At 49.9% G+C, this 12,950-nt stretch overlaps 6 protein-coding genes across 6 annotated transcripts; 3 read left to right on the top strand and 3 right to left on the bottom strand.

Moving 5' to 3' along the window:
* Positions 1 to 614: 614 nt before the first annotated feature.
* On the bottom strand, positions 615 to 2,576 carry BDV37DRAFT_194321 (uncharacterized protein). Its single transcript, XM_032079729.1, has 10 exons — positions 2,558 to 2,576; positions 2,365 to 2,495; positions 2,237 to 2,292; positions 1,939 to 2,186; positions 1,698 to 1,876; positions 1,344 to 1,634; positions 1,269 to 1,293; positions 1,066 to 1,209; positions 833 to 1,015; positions 615 to 781 (listed from the first exon to the last, which is right to left on the bottom strand). The coding sequence occupies exons 2-10, from the start codon at positions 2,422 to 2,424 to the stop codon at positions 633 to 635; spliced, it is 1,335 nt and encodes a 444-aa protein (XP_031938237.1). The 5' UTR covers positions 2,425 to 2,495; positions 2,558 to 2,576; the 3' UTR covers positions 615 to 632.
* Positions 2,564 to 4,040, top strand: rad18 (E3 ubiquitin-protein ligase RAD18). Its single transcript, XM_032079730.1, has 3 exons — positions 2,564 to 3,174; positions 3,231 to 3,345; positions 3,398 to 4,040. Exons 1-3 carry the CDS (start codon positions 2,667 to 2,669, stop codon positions 3,996 to 3,998), a joined length of 1,224 nt encoding a protein of 407 aa, XP_031938236.1. The 5' UTR covers positions 2,564 to 2,666; the 3' UTR covers positions 3,999 to 4,040.
* On the bottom strand, positions 4,040 to 5,839 carry BDV37DRAFT_194309 (putative vacuolar sorting protein SNF7 family protein). The gene is made up of 5 exons (XM_032079728.1): positions 5,706 to 5,839; positions 5,368 to 5,635; positions 5,073 to 5,294; positions 4,825 to 5,019; positions 4,040 to 4,774 (listed from the first exon to the last, which is right to left on the bottom strand). Exons 1-5 carry the CDS (start codon positions 5,750 to 5,752, stop codon positions 4,082 to 4,084), a joined length of 1,425 nt encoding a protein of 474 aa, XP_031938235.1. The 5' UTR covers positions 5,753 to 5,839; the 3' UTR covers positions 4,040 to 4,081.
* A 476-nt stretch (positions 5,840 to 6,315) lies between these two features.
* On the bottom strand, positions 6,316 to 9,039 carry BDV37DRAFT_256362 (TRAPP III-specific subunit 85 family protein). Its single transcript, XM_032082830.1, has 2 exons — positions 7,584 to 9,039; positions 6,316 to 7,520 (listed from the first exon to the last, which is right to left on the bottom strand). Exons 1-2 carry the CDS (start codon positions 8,650 to 8,652, stop codon positions 6,355 to 6,357), a joined length of 2,235 nt encoding a protein of 744 aa, XP_031938234.1. The 5' UTR covers positions 8,653 to 9,039; the 3' UTR covers positions 6,316 to 6,354.
* A 181-nt stretch (positions 9,040 to 9,220) lies between these two features.
* Positions 9,221 to 11,557, top strand: BDV37DRAFT_256361 (tRNA adenylyltransferase). The gene is made up of 3 exons (XM_032082829.1): positions 9,221 to 10,336; positions 10,387 to 10,935; positions 10,998 to 11,557. The coding sequence occupies exons 1-3, from the start codon at positions 9,250 to 9,252 to the stop codon at positions 11,246 to 11,248; spliced, it is 1,887 nt and encodes a 628-aa protein (XP_031938233.1). The 5' UTR covers positions 9,221 to 9,249; the 3' UTR covers positions 11,249 to 11,557.
* BDV37DRAFT_256359 (PP2C family serine/threonine-protein phosphatase) lies at positions 11,557 to 12,894 on the top strand. The gene is made up of 5 exons (XM_032082828.1): positions 11,557 to 11,704; positions 11,758 to 11,870; positions 11,927 to 12,221; positions 12,277 to 12,379; positions 12,449 to 12,894. Exons 1-5 carry the CDS (start codon positions 11,642 to 11,644, stop codon positions 12,823 to 12,825), a joined length of 951 nt encoding a protein of 316 aa, XP_031938232.1. The 5' UTR covers positions 11,557 to 11,641; the 3' UTR covers positions 12,826 to 12,894.
* The last annotated feature ends 56 nt before the right edge of the window (positions 12,895 to 12,950 follow it).

Below are 12,950 nucleotides of genomic sequence, written 5' to 3'. Positions count from 1 at the left end.
GGGATGGGTGTTGTCCCTTGTAAATTAAACGCCAAGCGGAAGGTGGAATGCGGAGAAGCTCGACGAGGGTTTGTTTATTTATATGCTGCTGTATCTCAATCCATATTTAATATCGGAGGGGTCATCCCGTCGGAGAAATTCCGAATCAATACCCTGGGAGACATGAAGGGTCACATTGCGCTGTCACTGTTACACTGGGAAGAGGAGGAAGGACTGTCGATCTCTTGATAGTTGGTGATACTATGAGGGTTTAGTGAAGTTTCCCCGCAAACAATTAAAAGCATCGGGAGGATCGACATGCCAAAAGAATGGATGGCAATGCTATATCGGTCCATTCTATAAATATGTACCCTAAGAAGCTTTTGCATGGTATAAGTTGGGGAAACGTACTATGGTCATGCAGTTGTTGTATTAGCATTGATTTAATTCTCCGAATCTCTGTTTGTCATACAGTATACGTCCTATCGTGGCCTACTTCCACTCCCCACAACAAAGTGGATGCCACGGCCTTAGATATGCTGAGTGATGGCTTTACTTCTATTATTCGCGGTAATGATAACATGCAGGCTTGCAAATATGCTAACTGGTATACATAAACTCCACCATCGCAGCGTAATACCATCCACCACCGTTTACTTCTTGGAAAAGAACGACATGATATTGCCCTGCCCAGCTTTACCTGCCGGCTTGCCTTTGGGTGCACTCACAGCGGGCTTCTTTTTCGGTGGCGGCGCGGGCTCATCCTCGGAGAAGGACTCCCACGAGGGTTCCTCAACAGTCACTGAGCAGCAGTGGTTAGCTGGAATCCTGCTATAGTCATTGAGAGCCTTACCTAAGTAACCTTCTTCATCCTTGCGGACCTGCTTCTTCATCACTTGACGCCTGCCGCGACGACGGCCTCCCTGAACTGTTATTTCTTCCTTGAGCTCCGGTTTTTTCGGAGGTGGCTGATCAATGAGGTTGGTTTCTTCTGGTGGCTCTGTAGCATCGGGCATTTCTTCGTCTTCGTCTTCATCTGTGTGTGGTCAGACTATGCCAAGCGCTCAGCAAGCTATGGTGCCATACCGTCGTCCTCCATCATTTTCTTCAGCCTCTCTTCGCGCTCTTTCCGACTCTCGCGAGTGGCAGCAGCTGATGCAGACTTCCCACTATCGGGGAAGAGCTCTTCCGGTTCTTCGTCGACATCGTCATCATCGTCACCGCCAAAAACTGTGTCCATCTGTCAATATATCTGAACGTATCCAAAACACCAAGATCAGAGCACTAACCATCCTCGGCACCACTAGGTTCGGCCTAAATTTCATTAGTATATTTCCTAGAATCATAGAGGAAGCTATACTGACTGATTCTGCCGGGGTTGCCGATTCTTCCTTCTTCTGCTTCGGCTTGGCCTTCGCAAAGGAGCTGAAGAGGTTGCTCTTTTCTCGCTTCACCGGAGCGGCCTTTTCGGTGGGTTTAGATGTGGTCGAGGGCGTACTTTCCCGTGTGGACGCTTGCTCCGATGCCGCACTTTCTTCCTTCTTTGGCGCTGGTTTTGCCTGGGATGATGTTGCTTCACTTGGCCGTTTCGAGGGTATAGTGGGCTTGGATGTAGTAGCAGTTGGCGCCGGGGCCGGCCGTGCGCCCGTTCTCCGCTGTCCGCATATCAGTACCATGCCTCCTATGAATGCGACGCGATGTTCCGGGGTAAGAAATACCTTGACGTTCTTATTCTGAATCATACCCCACTGTCCGCCGTACTCCAAAGGATCCTCTTGAGAATGGTTGCTCACCATCTCGCGATTGACATCCGTCAAGACATTAAGATCCTGTAACACCGTCTGCTGCAGGCTGTAGATATATATAGACGATATGGACTCGAAGGTAGATTTCGCATCTGATGAGCAGCGTTAATCGTTGCTCACTTGAGTCAGGCCAGAAAGACAAATGCCGCCCTACCTTCCAAGTCCTCCTCCCGCACTAGTAAAATAGAAGCCATAGGAACAGTATCCGGAGTCGAATCCTGATTGGGCATTGAACTGCTCAGGTACGGGCTGCTCGGGAATACATCGTCTCTGTTCTCCTCGCCATTGGCGTGACCGTTCGTAGCAGGGGCAGGTGTTTTCTGAACACCCGTAACAATGTAAGTCGCATTCACGCTCTGCGGTTTCTTGCTGTTCTCATTGTGGTGGAAATCGTATAGCATCCTTGGTCTGATTAGTCGCAAACCGACGCAAGTATCGAAATTATAACCCACTGTTTCGCCAAAGTACTATGCACCCTCAAAGCCCGACCCAACGAGCGGAAAGTGACCTGCGCAAAACAACTGATGTCAGCCAAAGGTGAACATCAACAATGTCGCAAAGAAAAAAAAACACAACATACCGTGCGGCGCTCGTTGAGGACATTCTCCGCCAGATACCTCTTATAATCGGCGACAGCCATTTTATCCAGAGCGCTTGATCATACGTTCGAATGATGGGGGAAAGCAAGTAAGTGTCGACGCGTCCAAACCACTTAACGCGTATCAGTCAGCGGGTCTTGGCAGCCTTCCCAAACAGTTCAACTAAATACTTACTCTTTCAATTTACTTTGTGTTGCGGCGAACCTCAACCCCCCCGGTTCTCGCTACGTACGAATTTCTCTTTCTTCCTGTCGTTACATTCTCGGTCTGCTCCCGCAAACCCATGGAGCAGACGTTTGACCTCCCCGATTCGACCGACTGGCTCGGAACGCCGTTGTCGCTGCTGACGCCACTCGAGTCCGCGCTCCGCTGCCAGGTCTGCAAGGACTTTTTCGATAACCCCGTTATTACCTCGTGCTGTCATACATTCTGCTCCCTGTGTATCCGGCGGTGTTTGAGCACGGAAGGGAAATGCCCGGCTTGTCGAAGTTCGGACCAGGAGCTGAAGTTGCGGCGGAATTGGGCGGTCCAAGAACTTGTCGAGGCATTTCAGAATGCAAGACCTAGTGTGTTGGGCCTGGCGAGACGTGCCGCGGCTGATAATGGGGAGGAAGCAGACGTAACGGCGCAGCCTTCTTCGAAGAAAAGGAAGGTCGATGAACGGGATGGGTCAAATACTGAGGTTTCGGAGGGGAGACAGACGCGGTCACGAACTAAAGGCGTGGAGCGGCCAATCGAGTCTGCTACTATGGAGGTAGTTGAGGATAGCCAGGATGAGGAATATGTTCCTGGTAAGCCTCTTTATACACGCAATGGATTTACCGTAAGGTCTAATGCACTATGGTAGAGGACGGCCTGGTTGCTTGCCCGATCTGCAAACGGAGGATGAAAAACGAAGCAGTGTTTCAACACTTAGACCTTTGCACAGGAGATCCAGCGCCCCCGAAAAAGATGTTGTTTGGGTGAGGTCTAGATGCCTTAGATTATATTCTATATGTGCTGACCGAAATATAGCTCATTGCAACCCATGTCGCCTGCCTCGCGAACTCCGACCAAAGCACCCGAAAGACTTCCCACAATAAATTATTCCTTATTGAAAGATAATGTGCTCCGGAAGAAGCTTAAAGACTTGGGTATACCGAATTGGGGCCCACGGCCCCTTCTGCAACGACGTCACACCGAGTGGATGAACCTGTGGAACGCTAACTGCGACTCGAAAACGCCCAAGTCCAAGCGTGAATTGTTACATGAGTTGGATGTCTGGGAACGCACACAGGGAGGGAGTGCACTTCCTTCTGCCGAGTCTGCTGGCTCCGTTATGCGTAAAGATTTTGATGCAACTGCATGGTCGACAAACCATGAAAACGACTTCAAGCGATTGATTGCAAACGCGCGAAAGCGAAGTGATGCTTTAGTCCGCACGACCATCCCGGCCGCAGCTCCGGTTCAATCGCAAGAGGCACCCACAATTGAGCAGCCCGTGGAGGCTGCAATTTCAACGGATATACCTAAGCCGGAGCAGCCACTCGTAGACCTCACAGGTGCCGCCTATTCTAACATCCAACACGCACAGGAGCCTGGTGATAGTCAAGAGCCTTATACGCTTCCTGGATAGCCAGTCCAATTCCCATGCGCATTTTCTCTCTCGTGTAGGATACCTTGGCCAGAAATGTCTTGCTGATAGAGATATTTTATACCTCACTGTGCCGCGGTGCCGGGATTCTCCTCCACTGACATCCGGGAAAGCCTCTCCTCTAACTCGGAATCCACATCTTGCTCTGAGGCTGCAATGCGCGCGGCCTCCTTGGCCTTTTGTTCGAGGTTGTCGAGTTCGGCGAGCTTTTGACGAGTCTTTTCTGCTTCCTCCTCTTCCCTGGCTTGTCGCTCCTTGTTCTCTAGCTCCTCGAGCTCCTCGTCTATCTCCGCCTCGTCGATCTGGGGACCAGCCTCGTTCATTATGTTTCCAATCTCGTCCACCTTGGACATCTCGTCGCGCAATTCATCAACCACATCTTCAACCCTCTCAGCCCCCCCAATCTGAGTATTGAGGCCACGAAGAACACCTGTGCTTGCCTCCATCACTTGGACGTATTCAACCTGGCTGGTGGCTTGCTCTATCTTAGAGTAAACTTCCTCTAGTTGTGCCAGGGTGTCTAGCCTCTGTTGCAGGTTACGTTCGGCCAGCTTCTTAGAACGCACCGCTGAAAGGGCAGATATCCTGTTCTTGTTATGCAAAGCTGCCTTTGCGGTTGAGTTCAACTCGGAGATTTTGTTCTCCAAACCTTCGACTTGTTTCGTCATGGTTGTCATCAGCGCTTTGATAGAGGCGACGGTGCTATCTTGCTGGGTAATTTCCTTTGGGGCATCGTTTGAGGGTCGGAACTTGATTGTCTGGTGCATGGTTAGTGTGTGAAAGCGCATATAGAGGCCAGTATACATACCTTGCCATCATATGCGATGGCCCCGCTGTCGCGGGATAAATATAACAATAGAACATCAAAGTCCGCTTCTGATAGCTCGCTGTCATGATTTAGGATAGTTCCGAATTCGTTCACAAAGCTCTCCTTAGAATAAATGAGGTCGGCATTCGACGGACTCTGTCCCATGACCTGCTTGACTATCCCTCCCGCAGCCTCCTGTTTCACAGTTAGCACCTTAACCCACACCCCCTAACCAGAAAAACACATACCTTAAGATTCTCCACCAAAATCCACTCCTGACCCTGTAAACCAGGCGAAGACTCATCCGTCCCGACAACAACACCCTTTAACTGCTTCAACCCCCAGCTCATCACATTCCACGGATTCAGAACCCCGGGGTTAATAAGCCGCCACTGCGGCTTCTGCAAAATGGCAGGATTAACCCTATACACCTGCAACGGTACAATCGTCCGGTTCTGCATCGCCTCCTCCTAAAACCCCCCAAAACACACATTAGCACACCCGCATCGTCCCCAGAAGAAAAAGAAAGAAAGAAAGACATACCAAAACAGCCCCCAGCGCCACCGGCTGTCCCCATTCCGGGATCTCCAGATCCCGTAACAGCGACTTATCTGCGCGGAGAACGAGATGGTCACTTTTCCACTTCGCCCCTTTAGACAGTGTCGAGGGCTGGCCGTGCGAGGAGGAGATGTAGCCATGCTTTGCGGCTTTGGTTAGCGCTTGTTCCCATGCTGCTACGTTGACGGCGTAGCCGTCGGGGTTGGTTTTGCGGTGTATGGCGAAGTCGGAGTAGAGGGATGGGAGCCGGTTTCTGGGTAGCAGATTCCATTAGTGTTGGGTCGTCGTAGATTGGAAGGGCTGGGAGGCGTGAGTTGTCATACTTCCGGAATGCATCCTGTGATAGGATGAAGTTGAGAAGGTCGTTCATGTCGAGAATGGCTGGGGTTTGTAAATATTGGTTTATGGTGGTATTGGAGTCTTTGGTATATAATTAAGATGAAGAGGAGATAAGGCTCTGGTTTCTGTAAGCTGGCGAGCCAGACTGCTCCTCTGGCGCAGGTGGGTTGTTCACAAACTGTTGTAGTTGTTTGTTACTGTAGTGATCATTGATATGCGATAAGATCAATGCACGTGACGTGACTATACCTGATTAGTATAGCTACGTCTAGCCCTTCATGTGACGAGCTTATATCCAAGCAGAAGTTCTGCCCATGACGTGTGTAAATCGAATAGATTGGGAAGTATGGAATGAAAGTCGAGAAATGTATAAATTCCTCTAATTTTGACATTGACTTTAGCGGCTGGAAAGCAGCTTATATAACGGGTCAGTTTGCATGAATGAACTGACATCATCACTACGGCGTATGAGCTGTGGTGCCTGAGATCGACGCTCTTTGCTTCTTCATGGTTACATACACTCTCGTCTCGGGCATTTAATAAAGAAGACTCTCAGACATAAAAATAATTAGATTGGTCATGTGTCTATCAAATGCCCTTTCTTTGTACGCCCATATATTAGCCATTCCATCCTTAAGCTCGTTCAAAATCGTCATTTGCAGGATTATCATCATCTCTCGCTCCTTGCGTAGGGCCAAGACCGCCAGAGTCCATCGGGTTAGCGATCAGCGATTTCCGATTCTTCCGCTTGTCTAGCTTTTCGCTCGTCTCCTCAGGCTCGAAAGCGTCTAGAGGATCGGCCGTCGCCGCCTCGTCTCCGGTATCTAAGCCTCTAGACTCGAGATATTCAACCTTCACTGCATGTCTCAAGTTATCAACGAAGGCTTGCATTTCTGGTATGGGAAATGCGCCGTTTCTGTCCAGAACATCCGCATAGAGGCGTTCGGCCTCTTCGAGAGATGCAGAGGCCAGTGATGGCTTCCCTAGTCTGAGCCATAGGTCCGCAGCGAGAACACTCCACATGCCAGCTTTCCGGTGCCGAGAGCCAAATCTGACCCCGGTGATTGCATTTCGGGAGGCATAGCAAGCTGAAATTCTTTCGCTGAAGAGTGCCTGACCGATAGAGCCAACTAAACCTAGGTCCATGACCCGCATGGCCCATCTAGCCGCACTTTCGATTCCAGACCCTCCACGAGACTTCAGCAATTCCATGGATAAGGAGAGACAACGCAAGGCATGAGGAGCATCTGAGCATCTTGTGAGGTAGGAATAGCAGGCAGTTTCAATCATCTGATCGATATCATTGATTTTGGATTTTCCAGGCATGGAAAGAGGGTTCAAAAGCATGCTCACAGCACACATTTCATGGACACCAGCATGATACTTCCACGCTTTGTCATTCGCATAGTCTGACCGGAGGAGTTCGTAGGTGGACGCTGACAACTTCCAGTCACGCAGCATGAAGGCAAAGTCCGCCATCTTTCGGAGAATGGCCTCGGGCACATCCGGTTTGTAGAAGCCATGAGCAAGGTCGTAGTTTCCACTGGTTCCACCACCAGAGCCGATAAGGCTAGACCGAGAACCAGACCCGAAACCTGCCCACCGTCGAGACATTGACATGAAACGGCCACTGATGCCACGCCTTCGTGATGCTACCTGATCATTCCAAACAGTTACTCGGTTCTCCATATACGGTATCACGGACTGAGCGACCAACTCCCGGACGAAGGCTTTGATGGCGGTGACATCGGACTCGAAAAGATACGGTAGACCATCTGTATCTAGGTCTACTAGGGGCTCTATTCGCTGTTAGGTCTAGTACATGAAACCAGTCTCTTCTCTGAAGAACTTTTAAAACCTACCTGATCGACCCGACAGACGCTCTGCAGGCGAAAGCCATTCGGTTTCGGGCACCTGACAGCTGTCGTCATCGGTCACAACACATTGGTTGCTGCGTAGTCTCAGGAGATGACAATGCAGGCCAAAGTGACGTTTCATTTGGTCGTACAGCTTCGTTGATTCCGTGATGTCATCACGATCCTCATCATGAACCAGGACATAGTATCGGAGGTACTCGGGATGAACCCACTCCGGTAGCTTCCTATCTCCATTGCTGGTATCCGCATATAGCCGTCGTAAAGTCTCAAGGGGAGATGTATTTCGTGAGCTAATGACGATAACGCTTGCCACGGGGTGGCGGAAAGTCTCATGCGGAGTTGGTGAAGAGACTGATAGCAGCTGCCGTAGAAATGATTTATATAATGGGGATGTTGTCGGGAAATTGAGAAAGTCTTTTGGCCGTAGTATGCCTCCCAGTGGATCATCTGGCGATTCCAATTGCCTCTGTAGCGCTTCGTCTAATTGTGTCAGAGGTGGCGTTCTCGGTTCAGACGAAACTTGTGAGTTGCCCCCTAAGTCGACAAACCGGACTCCATAATCTTCCCAACCACGACTTGCCCCTACACTATCGCGTACCACAATCTTCCCAGGAACTGTTTCTCCAAACGGGCGAATCAGCTCCCAAAAGCCGCCCGCGAAGCCTTTTTGCCGGACTAGTTCATCAGTATCGACCGATGCGTAAACCCCGACTACAGGGGAGAATGAGCGTATAATCAAAGAGCGTATGTCTTCAGAACCATCCAGTCGTCCTTCCGTCGGAGAACCTAGTGACGATCGGGCCAATTGCGGCGTTGACGATCGTATAGATCGAGCATGGGGCGATGCGGATCTAATCGGCAGCTCCGCATTGTTGGCCGAAAGAGGGGGTTGCGGGGGAGAGGTGGCAATTCTGGAGTCTACTAGGTCCGAATCTAGATTTGGAGAAGAGTCGCGGCGCTGATCTGGGTATCTCGTCTTGGATGCGACTCGCGGAACGCCGGGCGAGAAGGACGGCGGAGGTCTGACCGGAGCAGCATCTCCGGGCGATGTCATGGACTCCGAGTGGATGGCGAAGCGGGACTGGTAGAAATCAAAGGGACTTTAGAGCCCATGGACCGAAGCTAGAAAGATTAAAAGGGAGGTGGGGGATGCACGCAGGAGCGGTCGGTATTCGAGTACCACGTGGGTGTAAAGAGAAGGAAGAAGGTGGAAGACGGAGATCGAGGGTCAGGGGAGGGATGTTGTTGTTGACGGGATTAAATGGAAGCCAAGTCACCGCGGCAGAAACAACAACGCAACGTGATGCAATAATTAATTTACTAAATAAATGGAGGTTTCAGGTGGTCGAGGTAGACTTAAAGCAACGGAAAATATATTTCTCTCGAGACAAAGAGACCCATAGGGAATTATAGTGAAAACTCAAAAAGCTGCAAGGGGAATAAATTTCATTCAGGTTCCATTAACTCTCTTTTCAGTGATTGACCAGGACCAAATGATCTCAATGCCGACAAGGCGGAAGGCGGTGGTCCCAGCTACCTGATCGCAAAGTATAAAAAAAGACGGGCAGAATGACTCGAGTCATCAATGCGGGCACCGACAACAAACTCCATAGAGTCATACTGTAACTTCCTCCTGTCATGGAAACGATCCATGTTCAAACCCACTTTTTTACGCATCCTTCCTGAGATATATCAGTTCAGCCCCACCCAACAATTTCTGCGAACTGTCTATGTTTCCACTCATTCTACAAGAATTCCGCCTAGTACCAGAAGCACCCCACTAAGATCAAACCCACCGATCTGTCGCTGGCGCTCAACTGTGTGCAATTATTCCATGAACCACGAGATATCTAGAAACCCTTCTCCCGAGAGAGCTACCAAAAGAAGACGCATTTGTTCCCCCATCTTGCGCAAGAACCTTTCGGACGAAATGGCCGCGATATCCGACCAGCCGCTTCCCATAATTCAGCTCACGCCCCTCGAGAACACCTTGAAATCCCTTCTTCTAGATGTCGCAGACTATATACGAGAACGAACGATTGCAGAAGGAGGCAATGCGGCAGACACCCCCCGCACGGTACTGCGTTTCACAGGAGGTTGGGTGCGGGACAAGCTGCTCGGCATTGATAGCCATGATATCGATGTGGGCATAAACAACATGACAGGCTACCAATTCGGTCTTCTGCTTAAAGACTACTTAGATATCCCAGAAAACCTGCAGAAGTATAAGAAGAACCACAACAATGGCGAACTCAAGGACGCTATCGTCAGTCTCCATAAAATTGAGGCTAACCCAGAGAAGTCAAAGCACCTGGAAACGGTCACTACCAAGATCTTTGGGCTAGATATCGATTTGGTCAACCTACGGAAGGAAACCTACTCGGATGATAGTCGCAATCCCCAAATGGAGTTTGGCACGGCCGAGGAGGACGCGATGCGCCGGGATGCAACCATCAATGCCCTCTTTTATAATTTGAACGAGTCCAAAGTAGAGGATTTTACTCGAAGGGGCTTTGAAGATATGAGAGATCAAGTAATCCGCACACCAATGGAGCCGTATCAAACATTTAAGGATGACCCGCTACGTGTACTGCGACTCATTCGGTTTGCCAGCCGATTAGGATATCGCATTGATGAAGACACGGAGAACGCCATGAAAAACAAGGATATCAGTGAAGCACTCAAACTGAAGATCAGTAGAGAGCGCGTGGGGACCGAAATGACGAAGATGCTCAAAGGTAATAGAGCCTCTATCTGCGGCCATGCTCTACCCACTCACAACATATAGGACCGGATCCCCGAGGTGCTCTACAATTTATTGACCGCCTTGAACTATACCAGACGATTTTTGCAAACCACCAAGATGATGTCGGCGTGGATACATCTTCCTGGGCTCTGGCCTACAATGCTCTGCAGGAGTTATTACACTCCGAGGACACTTCGATACCTATCGCACGTGTGCGCGACCTACTTATTCGCGACGCCCAAGAAGCTTATTATGCTTGGGTGATCGCTGCATTCGCACCCTGGTCAACGGTGCCAGATCGCGTGGCGCAAGGACCCAAAGCAAAGCCACTTCCTCCCCGCGCGGCGGAAGTCGCTAAGGATAGCCTTCGCGCTGATAACAAAACGATCAACCTACTCCGTGATGCGGCTTGTCATTGGCGCTCTATCGTGGGCGTGAAATCCTCCCTTCTGGAGGAGCGCATGAGTGGCACCGCGGCAGAGATTCGACAGCAAATTGGATTATACATCCGTACATGGAACAAGGACTGGAGACTTTGCTGTACCTTGGCGATCTTGCAAGAAGTCGCGCAGGGAGGCGAGTTCAACAAAGGTGAGATACTTCCCCCTTTGTCCTTCGCTTTCCGATGATGCTAACTCATATGTGCTTGGTAGTGATCCAAGAGTACAACAAGTTTCTCTCATACCTCGTAGAACACAACCTGGAGAACGTCTACGATATGAAACCCATCGTAAACGGGGTTGAGGTTGCCCAGCACCTTGCAGCTCCGAAAGGACCTTGGATGAGTAAGGCCTTGGACATGGTGATTCGGTGGCAGCTGCTACACCCGGAGATCACAGATAAGGCAAAGGCGTTGGAAGAAGTGTCAAGCCGAAAGGAAGAGCTGGACATACGCTCGAAGTGACGGAGCCAACCTAATACAATATAACCTAAACGCCATGAAGCGAGAAACCGTATAGAAGTCAACAGAGTATGCAACAGCTGCCAAAGTTGCAATCTGCCGGATATATTCTCCCTAGTTGCACAATTAAGCAACAGGGTTTCCTAAGAAAGTAAAAGTGGAGCGAGACCATGCAAAATAGCGTCATACAGCGAAGCGTGGCTGGCCGTTGACGTAAGATGAAATCCACACGATTCGGCATCAACATCCATCCATAGACCAACGTCAATCCATGAGTATCCCTGACAACGAACCTATAAGACCACATAAATAGACATAGACATAGACATAAACATAGACATAATACACAACACAATCACTCACAAAAATACTTCCCGTGAAGAACGGACTTGCAACATGAGCACCACAACCACTACAATCCCAAGCACAATAACGATCGAGGAAGCAGGGGCCGCAAGTGTTCGCTCACATATCTCCCAACTCCAAGAAACACAACACTCACACCCCAATAGACGATAGGTTCCCGACCAACGCAACAAGACCAATACACATTCCTCCTCCCCGAGAACTTCTCCACGAACCCAGGCGACGACAAGATCGCCTTCTTCGCAGTTTACGACGGACAGTACATACCACCCCCTTTACCTTTCTTCGATATGAGCCAACTAACCAAAACCACAGTGGCTCCAGTAAAGTCTCCAAACACGCTAATGAAACCATCCAGCGCCTCCTACAAGAAAGCCCGCAGTTTAAATGCGGTCGGTACGAAGAGGCCATCAAAGAAGCGATCAAGAAAGAGGAAGCGGAGCTACTGACAGGATTCTGCGACGGCGAGGAGAAATTCGCGACGTCCGGGTCGACTGCTGCGTTGGCCTTGGTCAATTTGACCCAGGGTTTTCTGGTCGTGGGGAATTTGGGTGATTCGCATATTCTAATGGCGGATTATACTGGTGCGAGCGAGGGGGCTACTAACATCGTATGTGATGCGCGAATAGATATATTCGGAAGGACGGGATCTAACTGTGATACAGCGTCGGATAACGAAGGCACATAAGCCGGGCGATTCTGACGAGAAGAACCGAATCATAAATGCCGGTGGTGTGGTCAACACCGACAGTGGGACGGAAAGGCTAGGTGAGTGTTCCTGTGTGCGACGAAAGAAGATTAGGATCATGATTCCCACTGACACGGGGATAAATACAGGTGCCCTGAACATGTCCCGGGCGCTGGGTGATCTCCAGTATAAGGAACCTCTGATTAACTCGGGGATGGGCCCTCTCAATGAAGCGCAGATACGGGCTGATATCACGTCGTCAACAGAGCAACGGAGTCTTCTGTCGAATGAACCGTACCTAACACGAGTCGACCTGAATGACGGGAATCAACACGTTTTAATCTTAACCTCAGATGGGGTGACTAATGGGCTTGACGATGAGATTATTGTGCACGGGTTATTAACGTGCTACCAGTCTGGGTTGAATGCAACAGAGTCTGCGAAATATATTGTGGACGAGGCTGCGGATGTACCGGGTAGTGATAATGCTACTTGCATTGCGGTTTTTATTAGTGGTGCCTCTTGACTTTGGATTTATAGTTCTTTGGACCGGAGAGTCGAATAGATATCATGCTTGGAAGATAGAACAGGTAGACAGCGTCTCTGAATGGAACACTTTCACTGGAAAGGCTCTGTTTGTAGGCATATACA

This window comes from Aspergillus pseudonomiae (genome assembly GCF_009193645.1).
Source record: "Aspergillus pseudonomiae strain CBS 119388 unplaced genomic scaffold BDV37scaffold_71, whole genome shotgun sequence".
Taxonomy (NCBI): domain Eukaryota; kingdom Fungi; phylum Ascomycota; class Eurotiomycetes; order Eurotiales; family Aspergillaceae; genus Aspergillus; species Aspergillus pseudonomiae.
The sequence above is the reverse complement of the archived record's forward strand: the minus strand, read 5'-3'. Positions and strand labels throughout refer to the sequence as shown.

Excerpts from the sequence above, each read along its gene's own strand:
- BDV37DRAFT_256359 (XM_032082828.1), top strand. The coding sequence starts at position 11,642 with ATGAGCACCACAACCACTACAATCCCAAGCACAATAACGATCGAGGAA. Across the intron at positions 11,705-11,757 it reads AGGAAGCAGGGGCCGCAAGT|ACGATAGGTTCCCGACCAAC; the intron begins GTTCGCTCACAT and ends ACACCCCAATAG. Across the intron at positions 12,380-12,448 it reads CAGTGGGACGGAAAGGCTAG|GTGCCCTGAACATGTCCCGG; the intron begins GTGAGTGTTCCT and ends GGATAAATACAG.
- rad18 (XM_032079730.1), top strand. The coding sequence starts at position 2,667 with ATGGAGCAGACGTTTGACCTCCCCGATTCGACCGACTGGCTCGGAACG. Across the intron at positions 3,175-3,230 it reads GGATGAGGAATATGTTCCTG|AGGACGGCCTGGTTGCTTGC; the intron begins GTAAGCCTCTTT and ends GCACTATGGTAG. Across the intron at positions 3,346-3,397 it reads CCGAAAAAGATGTTGTTTGG|CTCATTGCAACCCATGTCGC; the intron begins GTGAGGTCTAGA and ends ACCGAAATATAG.
- BDV37DRAFT_256361 (XM_032082829.1), top strand. The coding sequence starts at position 9,250 with ATGTTCAAACCCACTTTTTTACGCATCCTTCCTGAGATATATCAGTTC. Across the intron at positions 10,337-10,386 it reads AATGACGAAGATGCTCAAAG|GACCGGATCCCCGAGGTGCT; the intron begins GTAATAGAGCCT and ends CACAACATATAG. Across the intron at positions 10,936-10,997 it reads GGGAGGCGAGTTCAACAAAG|TGATCCAAGAGTACAACAAG; the intron begins GTGAGATACTTC and ends TGTGCTTGGTAG.
- BDV37DRAFT_194309 (XM_032079728.1), bottom strand. The coding sequence starts at position 5,752 with ATGAACGACCTTCTCAACTTCATCCTATCACAGGATGCATTCCGGAA. Across the intron at positions 5,020-5,072 it reads TTTTGGTGGAGAATCTTAAG|GAGGCTGCGGGAGGGATAGT; the intron begins GTATGTGTTTTT and ends ACTGTGAAACAG. Across the intron at positions 4,775-4,824 it reads CCATCGCATATGATGGCAAG|ACAATCAAGTTCCGACCCTC; the intron begins GTATGTATACTG and ends ACCATGCACCAG.
- BDV37DRAFT_256362 (XM_032082830.1), bottom strand. The coding sequence starts at position 8,652 with ATGACATCGCCCGGAGATGCTGCTCCGGTCAGACCTCCGCCGTCCTTC. Across the intron at positions 7,521-7,583 it reads GCGTCTGTCGGGTCGATCAG|AGCCCCTAGTAGACCTAGAT; the intron begins GTAGGTTTTAAA and ends AACAGCGAATAG.
- BDV37DRAFT_194321 (XM_032079729.1), bottom strand. The coding sequence starts at position 2,424 with ATGGCTGTCGCCGATTATAAGAGGTATCTGGCGGAGAATGTCCTCAAC. Across the intron at positions 1,210-1,268 it reads ACCTAGTGGTGCCGAGGATG|TTTTTGGCGGTGACGATGAT; the intron begins GTTAGTGCTCTG and ends AGATGGACACAG. Across the intron at positions 782-832 it reads GGATGAAGAAGGTTACTTAG|TGACTGTTGAGGAACCCTCG; the intron begins GTAAGGCTCTCA and ends ACTGCTGCTCAG.